This window comes from Pyrenophora tritici-repentis, chromosome 7 (genome assembly GCF_003171515.1).
Source record: "Pyrenophora tritici-repentis strain M4 chromosome 7, whole genome shotgun sequence".
NCBI lineage: Eukaryota > Fungi > Ascomycota > Dothideomycetes > Pleosporales > Pleosporaceae > Pyrenophora > Pyrenophora tritici-repentis.
Window position 1 is genome coordinate 774,143 of NC_089396.1, and position 21,039 is coordinate 795,181.

Sequence of the window (21,039 nt, forward strand, 5' to 3'; positions counted from 1 at the left end):
TTTATTATTGAATCTATGCCCTTCAAGAGCAGTGCGCGTTGACACAGAGAGGATCTAGACTGAGACTACCTTGGTAGGTACCTTTGCAGCTTCTTGAGAATCCCAAATAACTAATCATGGCCTCCAAGCTATTCCTTTCTATGGGAATCTCAGCAAAACTTCTGCTTCGTAGCCCAATCGCACATAACCTTTCCCACACAGCTGCAACATGCGCAAACCTGTCGTACACCGTCAATTGCCCCGCCTTATCATATCCTCGAACATTGCATACCTGTCTCTGCTTCACAGCATTATTATCTCCATCGATGCACATCAGAGTCTGCGAGTTCCACCGGAACTTGTTGTAGCATGCGTTGGCGTTGATGACGGCTGCGCAATCGTCGGTTCGGGCCACTTCTGCGGTGCACTCGGGGTATGTTTGTGCGGAGGCGATGGTGATGAGACTCGAGTATAGGAGATAAAAGAGCTTCATAGTGGTGGTTGAGAAGGAGGCAGGGAAGAAGGCGCTGACCTGGATAGGCTGGGTAGCTTGGTGATGTTGCTTCTGACATTCACAATATACAGGCGGTGGTCACTGGCATGTTGTAAGGTGGACTCATATATCCGATACTCATACATGCCGATTCATCGAGTCAATTTATCCTGAAGTGCCAAGGGTAGCATGATACGGGGCTTGAGGCCCGCTCTGGCAAGTCATTAGCATTCCTATATTCGATATCTGCTATTGTGGAGGGTCGGTTGCATACTCCCATACCCGGATAATTTCCAACATCTTATCACGAGGTAGAGTCCTATCCAACAGAGCCAGTGACTGACTCCATCAGGTAGCTTACATATAGATCCTTGTGACGCTTGTGTGGGGCCGCTCAATTCTCCTTGGCGGGCCGTCGTGCATTCGCTAGACGATATTGGTCTAGATTACCCCAGACTTCGGCTTTCGAGATTGCTACTCAACAACAGCGGCAGTTGTAGAAGTACGTCACCTTGGAGGAATAATGTGATGACAGTGATGATGGAGAGTACTACTTACAGCCCACAGTCCAAACATTATCTCTGTGCAAGATAGTCCAGCACCATGGTGAAGATGAAGAAGTTTCTTGCAGCTTTGAGCCTGTTGGCCCCTACCAATGCCGGTCTTTTGCGCTTTGGATGCGCACAATCGTCAGTTCAGCGTCTGGATCCTCTGGTTAATCCAGGTTCCAATCCATCTCCACATCTTCACCAGATTATTGGTGGCGTACGTATCTTCCTTACTAGACTTCCGGAAGAGTGGAGATGTTGACAAACGTACCAGAACTCGTTCAACGTGACTATGGACCCGACCCAAGGTCATGACATTGCGAAGCTCTCCACATGCACGACCTGCCAGTTCACCGAGGACCTAAGTGAGTCAAGCATGACAGAAAACAGTTAGCGATGAGCAAAAGCACTAAACCATCATTACAGGTAACTACTGGACCGCGGTGGTCTACTTCAAAGCGAAGAACGGCACCTACAAGCGCGTACCCCAACGTGCTCAACAAGGCATGGAAGGCACAAACGGCGGCATGGTAACACCTCCCACCACAAATAGCCTCCTCTCGACTAACACCGACAGGTCGTATACTACATGAATGACGCCCTCTTCAGCACAACCCAAACCACCAAAGTCAGCGCCTTTAAGCCCGGCTTCCGAATGCTCATCGGCGAAGTCACATACCGCACCCGCAATGAATCGCGCGCCTTCCGCCAACTAACCTACACATGCATGCAGACCGAAGCAACGCGAGAACCCGAAACCCTCGACTTTCCCAAGAAACCCTGTCCAGCGGGTATCATGATCAACCACCGTTTCCCCACCTGCTGGGACGGCGTGAACCTCGACTCCCCCAACCACCGCGACCACGTCTCATACCCGGAGACGGGGACATTTGAAAACGGCGGCCGGTGCCCGGATAGCCACCCTGTTCGCATCCCGCAGATTCTGCTGGAGACGGTGTGGGATACCAAGGCGTTTAACAATGTGGCCGAGTGGCCGAGTGATGGCAGCCAGCCTTTTCTGTGGTCGAGTGGGGATCAGACGGGGTTCTCCACGCATGCGGATTATTTGTTTGGGTGGAAGGATGATTCATTGCAGAAGGCTATGGATGGGAACAATTATGTGACTGCACCTACGCTGAAGACGCAGAGTATTGAGAAGCAGAATGAGTGTAAGGTCAAGGACATGGTGGGGGAGAGGTTTGACGGTTGGTTGGCGGCGTTGCCGGGAGGTATGCAGGTTGACTGAGCCTTTGGTTGGGTTGTTTGTTTACTACCACTCCAGGGCAAAAGTTTGCTTGTCACTAAAATCATGCACGTTATTATTGAATTCCGGTGAGGATGAGGAGTGGCGTCTGTTAGGAACATGCAACGAAAATGAATGAAACCGTTGTGGAGGCGCAGTGCCAATGCGAAATGAAGCGTGCTTTGCAAGGCATGATAACAAGGCTGTTAATGGGCCTCCAGCTCCATCGGCATCCGGTATGCACCTGTCCTGGGTGTGACTGTGCAAATTATCGGGTTCGCATATGATTGGAGGAAAAATGCCGAAAGGATTGCAGGATATGCAGCAGCATGACGCTGTCAAGTATATAGTAATATTAATGTTCGTACCTTAAGTTCCACAAACTTACGTGGCAAGAAAGTGATATCTCGTTTTCTTCTTCGAACTTTTTGAAACTGCCTGTTGGCCTTGCCCTTTACCGCAATCAGTCTAGGCTCTACCACCTATATGCGCGAATTCCCAGATAGGATGAGAAAGTGGAGCTTTGGTGGCTGTGATGAATGAGAAAGTTTGCGACGTCGGCAAAGACGGTTCGTATACAGAATTAACGTTTTCGACTTGCCCATGTGAACGGAAGAATGGTCTGTCGTGAAAGGTGATGAAGTGATCTTACTTACATCGTGCATCCTATCAAATCTAATGGTGAACGAGGACACATCTCGGGAACTCCAACATCCGTCTTGTCTGCCTTGCCAGATCGTTTCGGGGTTACCAAGGTGCCAGGGGCTGTGCTCTAGACGGGCGGTCGTAATTCTGATCATCGGATGGTGTTCTTCTTACCTTTGAAAAAGCTATCATACAAGTTTATCGTGTTGTTTCTTGTCGTTCCGCCGCGTTGTTGATTGTAAGAGAATCCACTGGCACCTAAAGACCGGGTAACCGTGTAGTCATTCTACCATATATGCGGCTGGACGGCTCAAAACTAAACAATGGTGTGTCGCACAGATTTTTCGGCTCTTATAGAACTAATGCAGCTTTTCCGGATCCAGTTCAGGTTACGTTGATGGATATTGTGATGTATGGAGCTGAAGTCCCTTGTACAGTAGGGGATAAGGCCCAAATGCAAAAACAATCCGACAAAAACAGGCTACTATCCACTTACTGTGGGCACCCGGACACACAGACATAGTAGGGAATGAAAGAGCAGACTATCTTGCAAAAGAAGCTGCTAAAGAAGTCCCACAATCATCAACAAAAAGCATTGCCTACCTAGGCACTGTTATCAAAAAGATCGAACAAACCGAACAACGCCAAGAGTACCAAAAATACAAAACAAGAGCAACTACTCTAAACAAAATGACCTACTCAGCAAAATTCCCACTCAAAATCCGAAAAACAATCCAAATACCACGCAGCACCAATCGAGAAATCTCTAGCGCCTTCTATGCTCTCAAAATAGGACACGGATACTTTGGGTCCTATTTAAAGAGATTCAAGAAAAGAGAATCTGATCTCTGCAGCTGCTCGCACACCCAAACACCAGAGCACCTACTTTTACAATGCTCTCTATACAAAACAGAAAGAAAAACTCTCATACAAGCAATCAATCACCAACCAGCTACTCTACCACTACTTCTCCATACTAGCGCCGGTATAGAAGCCACTTTAGCTTTTATTACTAGCACTAGAATAGGAACAAGAAAATGGTACCAAGGACAGCTGCTAGACGACACACAGAGAGACACTGTATAAAACTAAAAACACTGCCTTCTCCTTTGTCATAAGAGCCCGCTGCCACATCTCTTTCTATTCACCAAACTGCTCTTTAGCACCAGGCACTAGCTAGACACCGAGTATCTAGCTAGAAGCAAGCCTAAACTGCCATAGCCAAACAAACACCCAAACTGTACGATAAACAAAACCAGATAGAACGGCCTTCGGCCCAGTCCTACATAGTCTCTGACTGAAAAAGGACTCAAATGGAATAATAATAATAATAATAATAAGGCCCAAATGCATCTTGGTCACCCGCGGTGTATCCCCTCGGAGCATCATGCAAACCCCATGCTCACGCCCCATACTGGAGTGTGGGGCCTTGGTTCCGGTGAGAATGTCCAGAGGTCGATGTATTCCAGGTCAAGTCTGGCTCGGTGATAGGGAGGGTGGTGCGTCGTGCAACATCGCAACGGAAAGACCACAGTCAAACTAAGCCCCCCCCAAAGGACTAGGTACTCTCTTTTGCTCATATTCTAGCATAAAGGAAGAAAGGGTAAGATGAGGTAACATTGGGCGCCGCTAATTACCTTCAGTCCGGTTTGGTAGTGGCAGACCTCTGACCATCACTGTTGAACCAATTCCAGTCCTTTTGACTCCATCCAAAGTTAATCGCGTCTGAGCTGAGACTATAGCATCATCGTGGCAAGCTGTAGCCCATTCAAGTAGCCTCGAATATGCCGGTGGTATCCTCGCTGTTTCCGCTCGGTATGTTTTGAACGCACCGCCTATGCCATTGTATGCGTATGAAGTCGCTGACCTGACTCTTCAGTTCGTCAAGCCGATTTCGAATGGATGGGTGGGGGGCTAGAGGGGAGGGATGGCGTAACTGTCGGTGACGGGGCATCTTTGGCAGGGCTATTCGTGGCGCTGATCGTAGGTATCCCCACCACGATCGTTGCGATCCTTGCGATCATGGTGTATCTCAGGTCAAATGATGGGTCTGAAACAGGTGAGTTCTTTTTGTCAAGTGTGCCAATGTACATAGTCAAAGACGCGTCAGAGGAAAGTGACCTTGCTTACTCTTTTTCGTGGTTTTCTGACATACCCTGACACGAGACGTCTCGATACCCCGTGATTATCGAGTGCGTAGCTGACAAGATATTATTTAGCCGCGGGACCCCATATTGCATGCGGCAGACCTACTGACGGAGAGGCCTTTCAAGGTAATTAGCGGAATCTCCGAAGAATCAAACGGTAGACTTACATCTTGCAAGGTATTCATCCTACGAGCCAACAGAGCACCAGTACAGAGATAGAGCTTCGTAACATACCTGCTGCCCAAGATCCTGCAGTTCCTCGTACGGAGCATTCCATAGCAACTGCTGCTCAGAGTGTTCCAGCGACACGTACGGAACGGGAAGCTCCCGTTCTGTCTACTGCTCCCACCGTCTAATATCCTCATGCAATACACGAAGAGGAGGTACGGGGCATCACCGTGTCGTCGTAGAACACAACTACATCATATCAGATAACTGATATCGAGGATGAGTGAAGGAATCGAGCAAGTGGATGACGCTCTCAAACGCTGATGTCGATACGAAGAAGGGTGAGTACAGGCATCTCAGCTGAAGAAGAGCGTCATCTACGTGCAACAACTGAGTTTCCGAGATGGGTGGGTGTCAAAGATTAGGGATGAATGTTGGGATAGGCTCATAACTATAGTAACGTTAGAAGGATGTCTTGGAAGGTGTTGAATCTTATTAATGTACCGTCGTTAGAACTGCCTTTGATACTATGTGAGAGTGGCTAGCAATGCATAGCAACGTTCGAGGGTAAGAGAAGAAAGGTTGGGGGTGGATATGTTGGGAAGAAAGTTGAAAGGCTGCAAGGTTACTAGAGCCAGGAAACTTGGAACGCCTACCGGCAGCGTGTTGGAGGCATAAAATGGTTATAGAGGACCTTATGGGATCAGCCGCCTTTGAGGGAATGTATCTTGTGGGGTTAGACTCATTGAAAAGCGGGCCGTGTTATCATTCCCGCATGATCATGCATATGTTTTGGCAAAATCTTGACGCCACACCGGACAACGTGGACTGGCGGGCCAATGATGATTGCAACAGATGTGCGTTGCCCCGCAGCTATTTATGCAGACACGCTTCTAGGAGATATCAGACGCTGCAACTTGTCCGAAATTGACGATTTGTGTATGACAAGTGACAAGGCCAGGCTAAGCTAGGACAAAATTGACTTAGCTCGGGGGGGGGGGGTGTCAGGTTGACCTCAGTGATTGATCGAGTTGTGTTGTTCACCCCTGGTACAGTCGACCCGAGGTACCCAAAGTTAGGTACCGCAACCAAATGATTTCAAAAACTCCTAGGAAGAAAAAGAATAGCCTGCATGCTCATTTTGAGATCACGAACAGTAGTTAGTGGCCTCTACAACAGTACTGGCAGCCAGTTTCAGGATGCTGGATGTACGACCTGAAATCCTTCGGAATTTTGGTTGGTACGAGCAGCAGTTGTGGAACTACAAACATACCTACTAATGTGAAAATATGCGGTATCTACGCCACAGGGTCACACTGTGTCAGCGCGCAGTTCCGCCAGCTCGGTTGCGAAACTCAGAAGGGTGGCAGCCCAAGCTACATTAGTGGACGGGAACCCAAAGAAGTCTAGCTTCCTTTGTTGCAACGCTCCCGTGATCCCGTCCATCTCCGTCTGCACCTCCCTCTCTTCCCGCAGCCGCAGTAGCAACGACGATAGCCATAATATCTTTCGTTGGTAAAGGCTTGAGATCCCAGCCCAAGACTTCTGGCCTCTCCAGCTTGTGCTGGAACGTGATTTTGAAATCTTGACCGTCGACAGGCGTATTATACACTTCTTCACCGTCGGCGAAGATCTGTATGGAAGACGGCTGCGAGGCTGAGCGGGCTGAGTGGAAGGAGCCTTGGACCTGTACTTCCACCTCCAGCCCCCCATCATCTCCATCACGTGGAGAAGGCAAACTCGTGAGGTTCGCAGTGACATCCCCCAACAACTCCCCAACACCGCGCACAGCCTCAACACAATCAGTTCGTAGTCCCAGCACCCTCCCAGGCCCAACCCTCTCCCCCCTCGCCCTCTCAAAAGCCCACGCACACCCCAACACCCCCTCATCTTGATACCCCCTCCCTGTAAACGTAACCCCAACCGGCATGCCCGTCTCCTCCCCCACCCCCATACTTACCGTAACAGTCGGCACACCCAGATGCCTAAGCGCCCTATTCCCATTCGAATACTTGACCCCATTCTGCAAACTATGCCGTGTACTCTTCGCTACGAATTCCAGATCCGCAAGTCCCACGTCACCCTGTGTTGGAAAGGCCAGGATATCCAATCCCAGCTCGTCCATCCAGTCTTCCAGGTCGCGTTTGCGCTGCGCTTCGAGGGCGGAAAGCGCCTGTGACATACCGGGGGTATCATGAATACTCTTCCCGTGCTGCACGAGTGATGGGAGAGACGCATAAGCGATCCAATTGCGTACCTCGAGGAAGGTGTCTGGGATGTAATTTTCTGGCTTGGGGAAGAGCATTGCTGGATCTTTTATATCAGACAGACTCTTGATGCCGGATACAGAGTCTGCGTTGCTGACGAGGAAGGCGTCCCAGGCTTGTGCGATTAGTAGACCGCGCTCCAGTACATTCCAGTCTTTTGGATAGTCGACGACGTTGTTGGCTTCACCGGAGACGGAGTCGTCTTCGTAGTTTGTGACGAGTGGAAAGTCTGTGTATGTGAGTTTTGCGCCGAGGGATTCGAGCGTTTTGGCGGTGTTGGTCCAGAGGGCGATGACGGAGGGGGAGACGGAGGGGTGTTTGGCGTGCGGGTGCGTGTCGTGGCCTCCGATGTACATTTTGGGAACGCCGATGTGTTTTCCGCGGAGGAAGTCCGGGTTGCGGAGAGTGGTATAGTCGAGTTCTGGGGGTTGGGGGATCTGGATGTGGGGTTGTTCGCGGATGAAATCTCCAGTTACGTCGGGGTCTGGTGTGGCTATTACGTTTAGGAGTTCTAGCATGTCGTCCATGGATCGTGCATATGGTGTTGGCACGTCGCAGGTAACGTATAGTGGCCATAGGCCCCTGCAGCTGAGCAGTCCTTTCGATGGTGTATAGCATACCAGAGCGTTGTTGGACGCAGGACTACGTCCGCTACTCACAGTCTCACTTCCCATGCCGAAAGCCGCCATACTCGATGTCACAGACGTCGCCGCACCGTTCGAAGATCCGGAGGAAAAAGCAGCAGTGAGATATTTCTCGTTGTACGGCGACTCTGCACGCCCGTATAATCCCCTCTGCATGCCTCCCGCGGCCATGGGCGGCATGTTCGTCTTACCAATCAGTACAGCACCTGCATCTCTCAATTTCCCTGCAATGGCAGAATCGCCGCTCGACATGAGGCCTTTGAGTGCGGGAGAGCCGTTAGTAACACTCATGCCGGCAACCTTGTAGCTGTCTTTGATGATGTAAGGGATTCCTTCTAGGGGACGCGGTGGCAGACCTTGGGCTCGACGCAAGTCAGATGCTGCTGCTTCTGAGAGCACATTGGAATTAAATACGGTAAAGGCATTTAGACCAAGACGAATGTCGTATGTGGCGATGCGGTTGAGGTAGCTGATTACGAGGTCGACACTGGTTGTGGTACCAGAGTTGAGGGCTTGACGATGGTCGGCGATGCTGGCTTCTAGGATATTGAAAGGTGCTTTTGAAGTCTGGGTTTCTTTGGGCTTTTGGAATTGTGAGTCAAGACTAGCATGTGTTGTTGATTGAGACTTGCGTTGATGCCTTCCATCTTGAATGATCTGTGACGCAATCGATGAAGTACTGGTGTTGAGAAGAGATTTTGCTCTCTGTGTACGAGTTGCTCCAAGGATGTGTAGTTCTCTAGCTTAGCTGTTAGTTATCTGCTAACTAACGCAAGAGTAGATCGAAAGAATGCGATGATGTCGAGGTAGTCCCTCCCCCACTTATGCATTGGCGGCTGGACCTTCCATGTGCGGCTAGCCTAATGACAGTATATAAGTGTACTTGACCAGAAATCAGGCTATATGTAGATGTGTAGATTGCAAGTCCACAGAATGTCCGAACGGGTAAAAGTATTACATGAAATGTATCTACGTACCACCTGTAGCTGGATGTAACTATTTGATGACAGAACGTAATATCAAGAAGCTCGAGAAATGGTAGGAGTCTGAGGTCATGAACAATCAGACGTCCACATTATCATCAGGATAGTTGTACAAGCCGATGATGATGTGGACGTCCAAGTCTTAAAGACCTCATACCCCATCACCCGTCCCAATGCCGATAACCGAACACAAGAATCACAGACACCAAACGTGTAACCTGTCCGCCAACCTCCCAATCCTACAAATTCCTCTACGCCGTACTCTCCCACAGCGCCTTCATCCTCGTACTGCCCGCGACCAAACCACAGATACCCATAACACCCAAGTTCCAACCCGGTATTCCTCCCTTAGCACTGCTAAAGTGCAGAGCCATAGGTAACCACGCACTCGCAATCATGAAGTCGGTCCACCACTTCTTATCAAACCTCTTATCCTCTTCATCCTGATACTCTGCCACCGCCCGCCCATCAGCAACCATTTGCTTCCGGATCGCCCTCCGCCTGCTATCAAGCTGCCACTCGCGCATGAGGCGGACGAAATCGCAGGACACGCCACCGAGCCAGCAGCGGTACGCAATGAGGTATAGACGTGCAGTCGTGGAGTCGCCCCGATTGAGCTTCGCGATTACGCTGGGGGGAACGACCCCCGAGTCGGCGAGGAGGCAGATGTTTTCTAGAGCCTGGTAGGCAAAGTAGCTGCTCGCTTGTAGCGTTGCCACTCTATGCAAGACGATGTCTGTCCCGAGTTTAGGACCCGCGGCCAGCGAGCGCAGCCATGCGTATAGCGGGAGCAAGCCGAAGAGTCTCAGTGTGGTGCGCGCTTTGGATATGAGGACTGCGAGCGCAGCAATGGGTGGTAGCGTGCCATCGTTTAGGATGACGGTAGCGGAGATCTTTGCATCGTCGCACGCTGGGCGGATGAGTGATAGAATTCTTGTCGCGAAAGCGGTGACTGCGGGAGATTTCGTTTGGGCGTAGGCGAGGATGTACAAGGTGTAGTTGAATGTGGAGAGGAAAGCTGAGAGACCACCGGGGGAAGCTAGCAACCTACCCACATTAGCTCATGGTACGAGAGCTTTCAACTTCCACCCTGACTTACTTGTTAAGTCTGAGGATCGTCTGATCGGCCTTCTTGACGCCAGCGAGCAGATCAGTTTTAGCCACGTCCCTTGGGTCGGCGCTCGGTGCTGCCTCTGCTATCTTATCGACCACCTCTTTGACCGAGGGCGCGTCGGACACTTCAGGTGCCTCATGCTGGGCGGCTTCGTCATCAGACATGGCAATTGTGGTTCGTATATGTAATGGTGATTATGGGGAAGGTCAGGAAGTTTGGGCAGCATGGGGTTAGGGGGTGGACTAATACTGTATCACGCTTCTCCGCACCCATGGTGGTTCTTACTGCCGTTCGTGGGCCGAGGTCTGACGTGCCAGCAGCGACTCGGAAGCTGACCCGCACCGTTGATCGTCGAGTACCGCGGCATCTTGGGCGGACCTCAACGCGCAGAATATTGCAATTGGCTAATTTTCAAACATTATTGAAAATTGAAGGGCCGACCCTTTCAAGGTTCTCTGCTTTCCGACCGATTGGACTGGGCGATCAGCGGCCCGCTAGCCTAGACGCCTACCTGGTTCTACGGAAGTCCATCTAAAGCTTCTATCGAGAATGTTATGCTACATAGTAAAGGATGGTTTTGTAAGTGACATCAAATTGGAGTTTTCTGCAAGACACGTAATATTCGTACATTTGAGACATGTGGAGTGTCACAAATGTCTAAAATCCACCCCAGACCCTATGGTCTATCACTCACACTGGTTCACAACCCGTGGAAGACGAGATGAGACCTGCTATGGGATTGAGGATTAGTGTTAGCCGTATAGTTCTGTCAGATGAAGTACAAGTTTGCAATCCCGGCAGTTATAGCTCAAGCCAAGAAGAAGATTGAACGGCCTTATGATTTAGGCGTGGCACTTAGTATGATGATGATCCCATACGTGACCTGGTTGCCACGCACTTGGACAATGTATTCGAGTTCCAGGACAAAGTACCGAAGACACTGGCATGGGAGCTCCCGAATCCATTAAGGTCGTGAATAAGTACCTTGTGTACCTCTATTGTCCAACCATTGCACAAAAGCCTTTCCAGAATTTCCCCCTGACTTAACCGGCACTTTCGACGATCGCGGAGGTAGTACCTAGAGCAGTACATTCAAAAGGTCGCAACCAAGTTCAGGTCTGCAGTGGGTTGTGTATTCTTAAGATAATGCCGTTCTGGTTGGACATGCCCTGGGCGCACACTGGCTGCAAAGTCAATGTGAAGAGCTAGGTACAATTGAAGCCATAAAGCACCTGGGTATCATGTAATATTTGACATCCGGTTACCCTGATGGATACAACTGTGGAGGCAGTCATGTATTAGGCTAGAGTTGGGATTTGCACTTATTTCTTTTAGTTAAGCGAAAATAGAATATTTGACAATTTGACAGCTTCATAAGGAGAGGGGGGAGGGAGAGAAGATTAAAGAAAATGTCGTAATTTTTACAAAGAGCCCCTGAGACAATGTGTGATATGCATCCGCTAGGCGAGGATCATGCTGCGAACACATGCTCGTGGCTGGTGAGCTGCATGGTCATGCAAAGTGGTGGAGTGATGGTGGAGGGGTGGAGGGGTGGAGAAGCCAGGCCGCACCTGGGTGTCATAAGATACTGGACAGTGTAGGTAAGCACAATAGACGTTTCTGGCGACTACAGTGGCCTTTTCACACTGCTATGTCCAGTATTTTATCCATGATACCTGGGTGGAGGAGAAGCCAGGCCAGGACGGGTTGGCGAGATGATGCGGGCCAGGGTCCACCCGCCAAGAGGCTGACGACGGTCGCGCTGCGGCGACTGCGTCCAGAGTTGAAACACCTTGTCGAAACCCGTCGCGGTGCCCTCTCATCAAGCAAATCCCCCCTCTGCGCCTTTTAAGTTCGCACTTGCGCAGTACCATTCTTACACTCGCCTTTTCTCCGGTTACAACTCTTCGCAACAATGGCTGGCCGATTCGTGCGCGCTTCCAAGTACCGTGAGTTGTTGATGCCCAGCCTTGTTTGGTCTAATGTTGACAATGGCAACCAGGTCACGTCTTTGGCAAAGGAACGAAAAAGGTAGAGTTGAGCTGCAGCTGCATGCATGGGTATATACTAATATCATGTAGGAGCAATGCTACGATAACCTCCGCATCTCCAGAAATGCTTGGGATACCAACCTGATCAAGGTCAGCACCTGCACGCGACCAAGGCAGACATGCGCTCACACTCCTAGGCCAATCCGGAATACATTTCAGTCAACTGGGAATCCAGCGGTGGTGGTGCTTTTGCTGTCATCCCAATCAACGAGCGAGGCCGCGCCCCCGACCAGCTTCCTCTCTTCCGCGGCCACACAGCTGCTGTCCTCGACACCGACTGGTACCGTGACACCGTCGACACCTAGGATAGCTGACGGCGCTAACCCTTCGCAGGAGTCCTTTCAATGACTCGCTCATCTCCTCGGCCTCTGACGACGGCAAGGTCTTCATCTGGAAGGTGCCCGAAAACTTCACCTTGTACACGGATGCAGAGGAGCCCGCCGATGTCGCGCCTGTTGCGAAGCTTAGCGGCCACATGAGGTGCGATCATACGCTTCAGTCTCAAAGCACATCTAACGTTTGTGTAGGAAAGTTGGCCACGTCCTCTTCAACACGGCTGCCGAGAACGTCCTTGCTAGTTCATCTGGCGACTACACTGTAAAGGTCTGGGACGTTGAGGCTGGTACGCCGCAGCTTACTCTCAAGCACAATGACATTGTGCAGTCGCTTTCCTGGAGCGCCGATGGATCCATGTTGGTCACTACAAGCCGCGACAAGAAGCTGCGCATATGGGATGTGCGTCAGGAAAAGCCTGCCCAGGAAGTGCCCGGTCACCCTGGCGCAAAGAACAGCCGCTGTGTATGGATGGGCGAAACTGACCGTATCGCGACCACGGGTTTCTCGCGCATGAGCGATCGTCAGCTCGGTCTCTGGGACCCGCGCAACCCCAAGGAGCCTATTGGCGGCTTCCAGATTCTCGATTCCATCTCTGGTGTCTGCATGCCCTTCTGGGACGACGGCACCCAGTGCTTGTACCTTGCTGGAAAGGGGTACGTACATTTTAACAAGCACGCAAATAGGTTGCTAACTGTGTCAGTGACGGCAACATCCGCTACTACGAATACGAAAACGACAAGTTTGAGTACCTCTCCGAGTACAAGTCCGGCGACCCACAGCGCGGTATTGCCTTCCTTCCCAAGCGGGGTATCAACCTGCACGAGAACGAAGTCCTCCGCTGCTTCAAGACCGTCGCCGATGCCTACGTCGAGCCCGTATCCTTCATCGTCCCCCGCCGATCCGAGATGTTCCAGAGCGACATCTACCCGCCTACGACTGGTCTCAAGGCTGGTGTCTCCGCCAAGGAGTGGTTTGGCGGTAAGACCGCGATGCCCCCCAAGATCTCGCTCGAGAGCGTGTACGAAGGTGAGGCGCCAAAGGAGGTGGAGAACGACTACAAGCCACAGCAGATGTCGCCTGTCAAGGCTGAGCCGCCCAAGCCGGCACCTGAGCCTACACCCATTGCTTCTCGTGGCCCTCCCCCAGCAATGAAAGACCACAAGGACTCGATGGCGTCAGCAGCTTCCAAGTTCGCTGACAAGGACGAGGCATCGGACAACGAAAGCGCTTCAAGTTTTGAGGAGATTCCGAAGCCAGCGGACCGCCGCACGTTTACTGCCGCACGACAGGAAGAGAAGACCAGGGGCCCCGTCATGACCAAAGAGCCCGAGGCAGTCAAGCCAACTCCTACTCATACCCCTACACCATCCGTATCCAGGTCTGCCGCACCCGCAGCATCTTCCCCCGCCTCCACCACTGCGTCTACCTCGACACCCAGCTCTGGCGGCCCCGCCACTGCCCTTCGTGATGCCTTGGGTGATATCAAGTCCCAGCTTGAGCAGCAGAACAAGGTCATGTCAGACCAATCTGACCAGATTGCAATCCTGCTCCGAGAGGTTTCTCATCTCAAGAGCAAGGTCGCTGCTGCGGAACCTTCTGATCGCGAAAAGGACGAGCGCATCAGGCAGCTTGAGCTTGAGCTTGAGGAGGCCAGGTCTTGAACATCAAGGTCCTAGTCGGCATATCCAATGCTGACGAACCTAGGAATCTGATTGAAGGCTTTACGCACTTGGTCAATCGCATAACTCTTTCCGAGAAGCCTTCAGTTGGATAGACATTGCTCGGAGTTCTGTGCAGCGAATCATTCTTGATGGGGCAGGGCCTTCTTGTGGATAGGACAGTCGGAGTCGAGCGTGTAGTGTGTGTGTGCTGATAGGAGACTGTCTCGTGTATGCGTATCTTAGGTGTATTCTTGTCGATAAGCTTGCTTTTATTAGCAAGGTGTTTGGGTTAGCGGCATTTTGTATCATACAAAAACAAAACATCCATCACTTTTTCAGACTTGCGGTCCAAAGTTCCTTCTGTTTGCTGTGCCTGTCACGAGTAAAGTTGGGGTTATGACACTATGCCGAATGGGGCTACAAGGCATGGCTCTGAACCTCACATCACTCGCCCTTCTGCTTCCTCCTTCACCTCACGCACCAAAACCTGTATCTAGTTTCACAAACACCTATCCCTAATCCTTACACTTTCATTTTATGTCGCGCAGCTGAGCGCAACGCTTGGCTTTTTGTATATGTCTTATTTATGCCATAGAAACAGTTCTATGATTGTGGGTTCAGCTCCTCTCTCACTACGGGTTATAGCGGTGGAATGATACAGGGAAGGACAGCAGTAGTTCATCAACAGACACTATCTTCTTTTGCATTGTCCGGGTCTAGTATTCCTCAATATCCATCATTATGGTCTACCGCTTTTTTTTCTCCGATCGACTGCACACATATCTCATTTTCATTTCCTTCTCCGTCCAATATCATACCCTCTACGCGTTCTATATGTGTCTGGGGTTCATTCTACGAACTTCCAATTCTGACGGCTTTTGTTGTCGTGTTTCCCTGCTTCTGTTTGTGTTGTGTGGGCGCGCTCAGGCAATGAGCTTTTAGAACTCTGTCCGAGTGCGACTTGATCATTCTGTCGCTTCCTTTTTTTCCGATTTGATAGGCCAATTTGATAGGCAGACATTATGGCAAGCTTGCTATTGCAATTTCTCATACTTGCGCATCATCACATCGCATCATGGCTGACCAATTGGTTCTGGTTGTACACGCAATGCGCGCAACTTTCCTCAGTGCACGTGGGTACCCAAAGCACAAAAGGCCAGTCATACACCTATGCGCAGAACAACTTGCGCATGATTGCCTATCTAGGTATTCATTTCACATTTCATCGCCCCAATTCGGGGTATACGCTAGCCTCCTATGGAATCATCACTGATCACCTTCGCCACTCTGAGAGCTTCCCAATACAAATAAATAGCGCACCTCCTGCTGCTTCCAAACACCATCTTTGACCGCGCAAACTCCCCAGAGAGCTTCAAGATCTCAGCTAAGAGCACCGCAGGTATGTCATATCACCACCGGACAACATTGGATGAATGCTAATGAGCTGTAGCGAAATGCGGCAGCGTCGTAGTTCAAAGACGATGCAGCAGCCACATACTCCAGAGATGCAAACTGCAAGGGCCGACACGTCTTCTTTGACCACGCTTCCCAGCTCCCCGCCGACGGGTAACTCTGGACGCCCTTATGCTACACCGCACAGCGCAGCGCAAGATAAAGCAATGAACGACCTCGACCCAGACTCGGACTCCGATGATCCCAAGTCTAGTAAAGAGCAAACGTGCCCGGGCTGTGACAACACGTACTTGAATGCAGCTGCACTAAATGTATACGCCTTTTGTTCGACACTGACTTTTCTCTTGCTAACATACGAGTAGGGGCACCTAGCAGACAGGAGGTCGCTTTGCGGAAGAAATCTCCACGAAGCTTCAATCTTCAAGAAGGTCTGGTGTTGTCCACGATGCGGTGTACAGATGGGCAAGAAGTACTCTACAGAGGTTCGTGATGCACTGATCCGGTTATCGTACACGCTACTGACACCACAAATAGCGCCACATCAAAGACTCTTGCTGGAAAGTTTGCAACGAGTGCTGCGAATCTGGGAAAGCTACATGTGACGCCATCCATAGCAACAAACCATGCACACACTGTACTGATGAGGGTAAGCCCTGCACCAAGCGCACTGGACTGCTGGAAAACTGCGAACCAGAGATGAACATGATTCCTATCGAACATGCACTGCACATCGCCCCAAAGTCGACCAAGAATGGAGCCATACCCGGTGGTAGACGCTTGCATGGTAAGCGAAAAGCCGTCACATCGCCAGAGCCCACCTCGGATGTCACGCATGAGACCAAACGCCCAGCAGTCTTGAAGAAGAAAGGGAACACTACGCCATCCCGTTCGCCTCTTCCTTCAACACCAAAGCTGTCTCCGGACATTGCAGGGGCCACGCAAGAGCAGGCGCGTCTATGGCGGGATGATCAAGGTTCGCTCCCTAAGGATGATCAAGGTGCGCTCCCTAAGCATGATCAAGGTGCGCTCCCTAAGCATGATCAAGGTAAGCTCCCTAAGTTGCCCATCCTAAGCAGCTGCTAACGAATACAAGAACCTCAGCCTGACAGAGTCGGTCTTCCAGGCCCGCGCAGCACCTTCACTCCAACCCTAATTCAAGAGCTGGAAGCCCAGCGTCTGCAGTTACAGCAAGCTCAACGGTTCCCAACCGGAAAGAATGGTGCACAGCAGCTGAATTCGAACTACCCACACATGCAGCTCATACAGCAAAGCCAGGGTTCAGCAGTCCCATCTGGATATCAGTACCAAACTCAACCTTGGTCATATCAGCCAGGCGGCGGCGTCCCAAGTAACGACCTCCCAATGCGCAATCTTGCTGCCAACATGCCGCTGGATGATGACACGGCCCACAAGCAACTGAGTGCCACTGTTCATAAGCTCCAACATGAGATGCAACGTTTGAAAGGCTTCGAGGGTCATATTCCTGCTGCCATGAGAGCAAAACCTCCGGTTCCAAACAACATCCAGCCATCAATGAGCAACTTGAACACCTTTGATCCCGAATTCAACTACGCACCTGGTACTATGTCGGGCGTTGAGCGTTTCCGTCGTGCACAGAATCAAGACATAGATGGCTTTCCTGCTGCTGTCAATAGTGCTCCTGGATCACATATGCCTTCGCGCCAGTCTTCGCCTTTTCCCCTACATCATCGACGTCGCTTGTCAACTCACAGGATGTCTTCCTTACAGCAACAGGAACTGGGTGCACTGTCCAACATCGTGGCGAAGGAATCCATTGTGCGAAATTCTACCAAGCCGGTATGTGTAATGACCTCCTCTCCTGTCTTCAAGTTACTGACTAGAACAGATTGCCATGCAACGCTCCACCACTCCGACCCCGGACAAGAAAGCACCCTACATGAGGCTCAAGATTCACAGCAACACGTACGATATCAACGGTAACCCCATCTTCTCGATCCTCACAATGCGTGCTTCGCAGAAGTTTGGCCCTCGTCTCGATGCCTACTGTCAACACCGTAAGAAGCAGTATGGCGTAGATTGGGATTTCTTCTACCAGTACTGGAGACATGATCAAGGTATACGGTTCATCAAAATCGAGTACGACATGGCCCCCGTAGATGTGTACGACAAGGAATTCCCCCTTCTCAGGCTGCAAGACATGGGCACGATCATGGTTGCAAGGGCCAAGCCGCGTGTCCTGACGGGTGTCCAGAACGATGGAACAAACATGTTTTCGCCAATGGACTCGCAAGTTTCGGAGGAAATCGTCGACATCACAGACGGCGAGACCCAGATCTACCAAGACGCCGGTACAATCACGCAGTGGCACCGTGACGTGGAGAGCAAGATGACCGAGCTAAGCATGCAGGTCAACAACCTCAACGCCGAGTTGGCAACTCAAAAGAGGGCGACGGAGCAGCAGACATGCATCGCCAAACAGTTGGAACTTGAAAACAGAGACTTGACAAGGAACAACCACATGCTCAACGGCTTGCTCGGCGCTGGCGGTCGACCTCCCATGCCGAAAGTCGCGAACCAGCAGCCCGTCCCTACTCAACGTTACCACACCCGACGCCCTTCAATCTCAGCCCCTCCGTACCAAACCTCGTTTGCTTCGCATCAGATCAACCCCCATATGATGCACAACTTACCGTCGCAACCGTCGCAACCGTACTTGCAACCCAGCCCCTTCTATCCTGGCCAGTTCACCGCCATCAACAGCAATGATTACAACAGCAACAACAACGTTGCCGATGCCCGCGACCGCCTTCCCAGTCATAGCGCCGGTCCGACCGAGCCCTTCCCCGACTACGACGAAAGCAAGGTCACAGACGATGCGCTGAGGCTGCTGATCGGCAGGACCCCCGGACCTGAGCTGGATAATCTTAACATGAAGCAGATCTTGGAGCAGCATGGGGTTGGCCCGTTGAGTGCCAGGGCCACGATGTTCGCAGAGCAGATGGGTTGGACTAGGCCTAAGGTTAAGGTTGAGAAGGATGACGGTGAGGAAGACGAAGACGATGAGGAGGGAGATGAGGAAGGCGACGAGGAGGAAGACGGTGAGGAAGATGGAGAGATTGCGGAGTAGGCTGGTGAGCAAAGAGACGTGACGCGTCCGATGCCGCAGAAGGCAACCGAAGGCGTGATTGAAGTTGGTATCCTTTGAGATGCAGGCTAGTAATGTGGTAGCTCTGAGTAAATCCTCATGGGTATCATAATTCAGCTACTCAACCACGAGTGAGTAATCACGGATAAATGTACGAATACAAGCATCATGCTCAGATTGCTTTCTTCTTGTGTCTTCTCAACGTGATGGTGAATAAAAGGTGTACAGGTACTACTTACAATCGAAACAAACGCTCCATATCCGCTCGCACTCATCTTCCTCGACATGTATGAAACTCGTATTTCCCTTCCTTCTTTTCTCGTCTTATCTCATCACTTCTGTTCATCTTCTTCACCGCACACTAAACAGATGTCTCTTGTATAATGATATCATTACTCTTCATATCCAATCTCTAGCCATGACGGCTATCCATTAATCTAGGGTGTGTAGTTGATAAGGTTATAGGTTTACTTCCTATCGTATTCAATGCCAGACCTCAGTAATGCGAAAGACCAACTCCAACAACCATCCCAGAAAACGATTTGACTCCGATGACGATCGTATGCTCCGCTAACAAAAGAACGCCATGCCAATGCGCCTGAAAACAAGAACGTGGGGCGAGGCAAAAGGGTAATGTACCGGTACCTCCCTCCCCAAAACCCCATCAAAAACGTACCATCCCCCATCTATTCCTCATACCCCCCCCTCCTTCCCACACTTGACATGCACAATTCTCCTCTCACCCTTCCCATCTACAACCGCCGCCGTCAACTTGCCTCCACTCGCACACCCCGTATCCAGTCCCCACGAGTACTCATGTAAATTAAGCCCCTTTTTTCTATTATGCCCATACACGACCGTCGTCGTCTCGCCATGCTTCATCTTCTCCTGGCGATGATTCCAAAACTTCTCCCACGGCGTGCCTCCGTGCTTTGAACTAGGGATGCGGGTTTTGAGGTCGATGCTGCGCATGTTCATGACGTGGAAGGGGTCTTGGTCTTCGAGGGGGGGTGTCGGGGACGAGACCGGCGTGGACGGCTACGAGGGTTGTTGTGGAGGAGGAGGAAGTGCTGGTGCTGTGGTGTTTGGAGGGGATGGGGATTTGACCGACGCGGAGGATGACCGGGCAGTGGGAGAGGTAGGAAATTTGTTTCTTGGAGAATTGTTTGGCTAGGCGGCGGAGGGCGGGGTTGGCGTGCGCAGATGCTGTGGCGGACTCGTGGTCGGCGTCGTCGAGGAAAGATATTGTGGCGTCTTCGTCCTCTGGCATGACGAGCATGTGGCGGTCTTGTGCTTCGGCGATGGAAAGCAGGAGTTTGTCCTCCCAGTTTCCGCGCACGCACGATGCGCCGACTTTCTGCGCGACTTTGATAACGCCGGCGGAATCAGGGCCCTTGGCTATCATGTCGCCGACGAGCACAACATGATCGTGTTTAGAGTTGAAGTCTACCTTTTTGAGGAGGTGCTCGAGTTCTTGTTTGCAGCCGTGTACGTCGCCGATGAAGATGAGGCGATTGTTGTGTTTGGGAAGGTGCTGCTCGTCCATGTCGCTAACTTGTATCATGCCTTTGAATTCCGGGCGCACGTTGTTTCCGTAGCTCATGGTGGGTTTGTTGTCCATAAGGAAGAGTTCTGCTTTTTGGGCGGCGCGCCGGGGGCCAAAGTGCGTCCACCAACTTATTAAGAAGAGGATGAAGATGACGAGGTATGTTAGGCTGTGTCGTTTTATGCGCCGCGGTATCCGGTCGCTGGTCCGTGTGATTGCGGCTTGGAGTTTTGGCGGGATTAGGAAATCGTCGTCGCGTCTGTAGAAAGCGTCTTCTTCGTCGGATACATCGAGGTCGTCGCGATAGTCTGGGATCTGCTCAATGAGTGGGCGTGGCCGGTTTTGCGCATACGCCGGCTGTTGCGGTTGGTCGCGGTACGTCATCGGTGTTGACGACATTGTTTGGTTCGTTGTACCTGAATGTACGGTGAAGATGTATGGTTAAGGGTAATGATAGGGCGAATGTCTTTAATGCTAATCGATAAGCGTATTCATAGAGTACTGGCTAGCCAAGTGATTCGTGTCAGCAGTGAGGCTGCTCTTTTCAAGGCGGAAAGAGCAAGGCAAAGGCCGCTTTCATAACAATTCCCATCCCCTGCCCGTTTCGCCTTGTCGCAGACCTCTAGCGGGCTCTTGAGGTCCCGGGCCTTGTTGCCGCCACCAACGGCCTTGGC

General features: G+C 51.2%; 8 protein-coding genes across 8 annotated transcripts; 3 read left to right on the forward strand and 5 right to left on the reverse strand.

The window, feature by feature from the left end:
• Positions 1-128: 128 nt before the first annotated feature.
• Positions 129-472, reverse strand: PtrM4_126980 (uncharacterized protein; the record flags this gene model as incomplete). The annotated part of the gene is made up of 2 exons (XM_066108789.1): positions 129-134; positions 272-472. 2 exons carry the CDS (start codon positions 470-472, stop codon positions 129-131), a joined length of 207 nt encoding a protein of 68 aa, XP_065960781.1.
• Positions 473-1,075: 603 nt separating this feature from the next.
• PtrM4_126990 (DUF1996 domain containing protein) lies at positions 1,076-2,266 on the forward strand (the record flags this gene model as incomplete). Its single annotated transcript, XM_001939768.1, has 4 exons — positions 1,076-1,237; positions 1,295-1,385; positions 1,447-1,550; positions 1,598-2,266. 4 exons carry the CDS (start codon positions 1,076-1,078, stop codon positions 2,264-2,266), a joined length of 1,026 nt encoding a protein of 341 aa, XP_001939803.1.
• A 2,525-nt stretch (positions 2,267-4,791) lies between these two features.
• PtrM4_127000 (uncharacterized protein) lies at positions 4,792-4,932 on the reverse strand (the record flags this gene model as incomplete). The annotated part of the gene is made up of 1 exon (XM_066108790.1): positions 4,792-4,932. One exon carries the CDS (start codon positions 4,930-4,932, stop codon positions 4,792-4,794), a length of 141 nt encoding a protein of 46 aa, XP_065960782.1.
• A 1,672-nt stretch (positions 4,933-6,604) lies between these two features.
• On the reverse strand, positions 6,605-8,964 carry PtrM4_127010 (GatA, Asp-tRNAAsn-Glu-tRNAGln amidotransferase A subunit and related amidase; the record flags this gene model as incomplete). The annotated part of the gene is made up of 3 exons (XM_066108791.1): positions 6,605-7,015; positions 7,184-8,873; positions 8,906-8,964. 3 exons carry the CDS (start codon positions 8,962-8,964, stop codon positions 6,605-6,607), a joined length of 2,160 nt encoding a protein of 719 aa, XP_065960783.1.
• Positions 8,965-9,368: 404 nt separating this feature from the next.
• On the reverse strand, positions 9,369-10,395 carry PtrM4_127020 (PEX11 domain containing protein; the record flags this gene model as incomplete). Its single annotated transcript, XM_001939771.2, has 2 exons — positions 9,369-10,164; positions 10,217-10,395. The coding sequence occupies 2 exons, from the start codon at positions 10,393-10,395 to the stop codon at positions 9,369-9,371; spliced, it is 975 nt and encodes a 324-aa protein (XP_001939806.2).
• A 2,362-nt stretch (positions 10,396-12,757) lies between these two features.
• PtrM4_127030 (WD40 repeat protein) lies at positions 12,758-14,279 on the forward strand (the record flags this gene model as incomplete). Its single annotated transcript, XM_001939772.2, has 3 exons — positions 12,758-12,762; positions 12,810-13,271; positions 13,319-14,279. 3 exons carry the CDS (start codon positions 12,758-12,760, stop codon positions 14,277-14,279), a joined length of 1,428 nt encoding a protein of 475 aa, XP_001939807.2.
• A 1,481-nt stretch (positions 14,280-15,760) lies between these two features.
• PtrM4_127040 (Med15 domain containing protein) lies at positions 15,761-18,643 on the forward strand (the record flags this gene model as incomplete). Its single annotated transcript, XM_066108792.1, has 6 exons — positions 15,761-16,003; positions 16,055-16,174; positions 16,227-16,737; positions 16,786-17,510; positions 17,560-18,383; positions 18,613-18,643. 6 exons carry the CDS (start codon positions 15,761-15,763, stop codon positions 18,641-18,643), a joined length of 2,454 nt encoding a protein of 817 aa, XP_065960784.1.
• A 1,113-nt stretch (positions 18,644-19,756) lies between these two features.
• PtrM4_127050 (Tymo-45kd-70kd multi-domain protein) lies at positions 19,757-20,764 on the reverse strand (the record flags this gene model as incomplete). Its single annotated transcript, XM_001939774.2, has 1 exon — positions 19,757-20,764. The coding sequence occupies one exon, from the start codon at positions 20,762-20,764 to the stop codon at positions 19,757-19,759; it is 1,008 nt and encodes a 335-aa protein (XP_001939809.2).
• Positions 20,765-21,039: the final 275 nt, after the last annotated feature.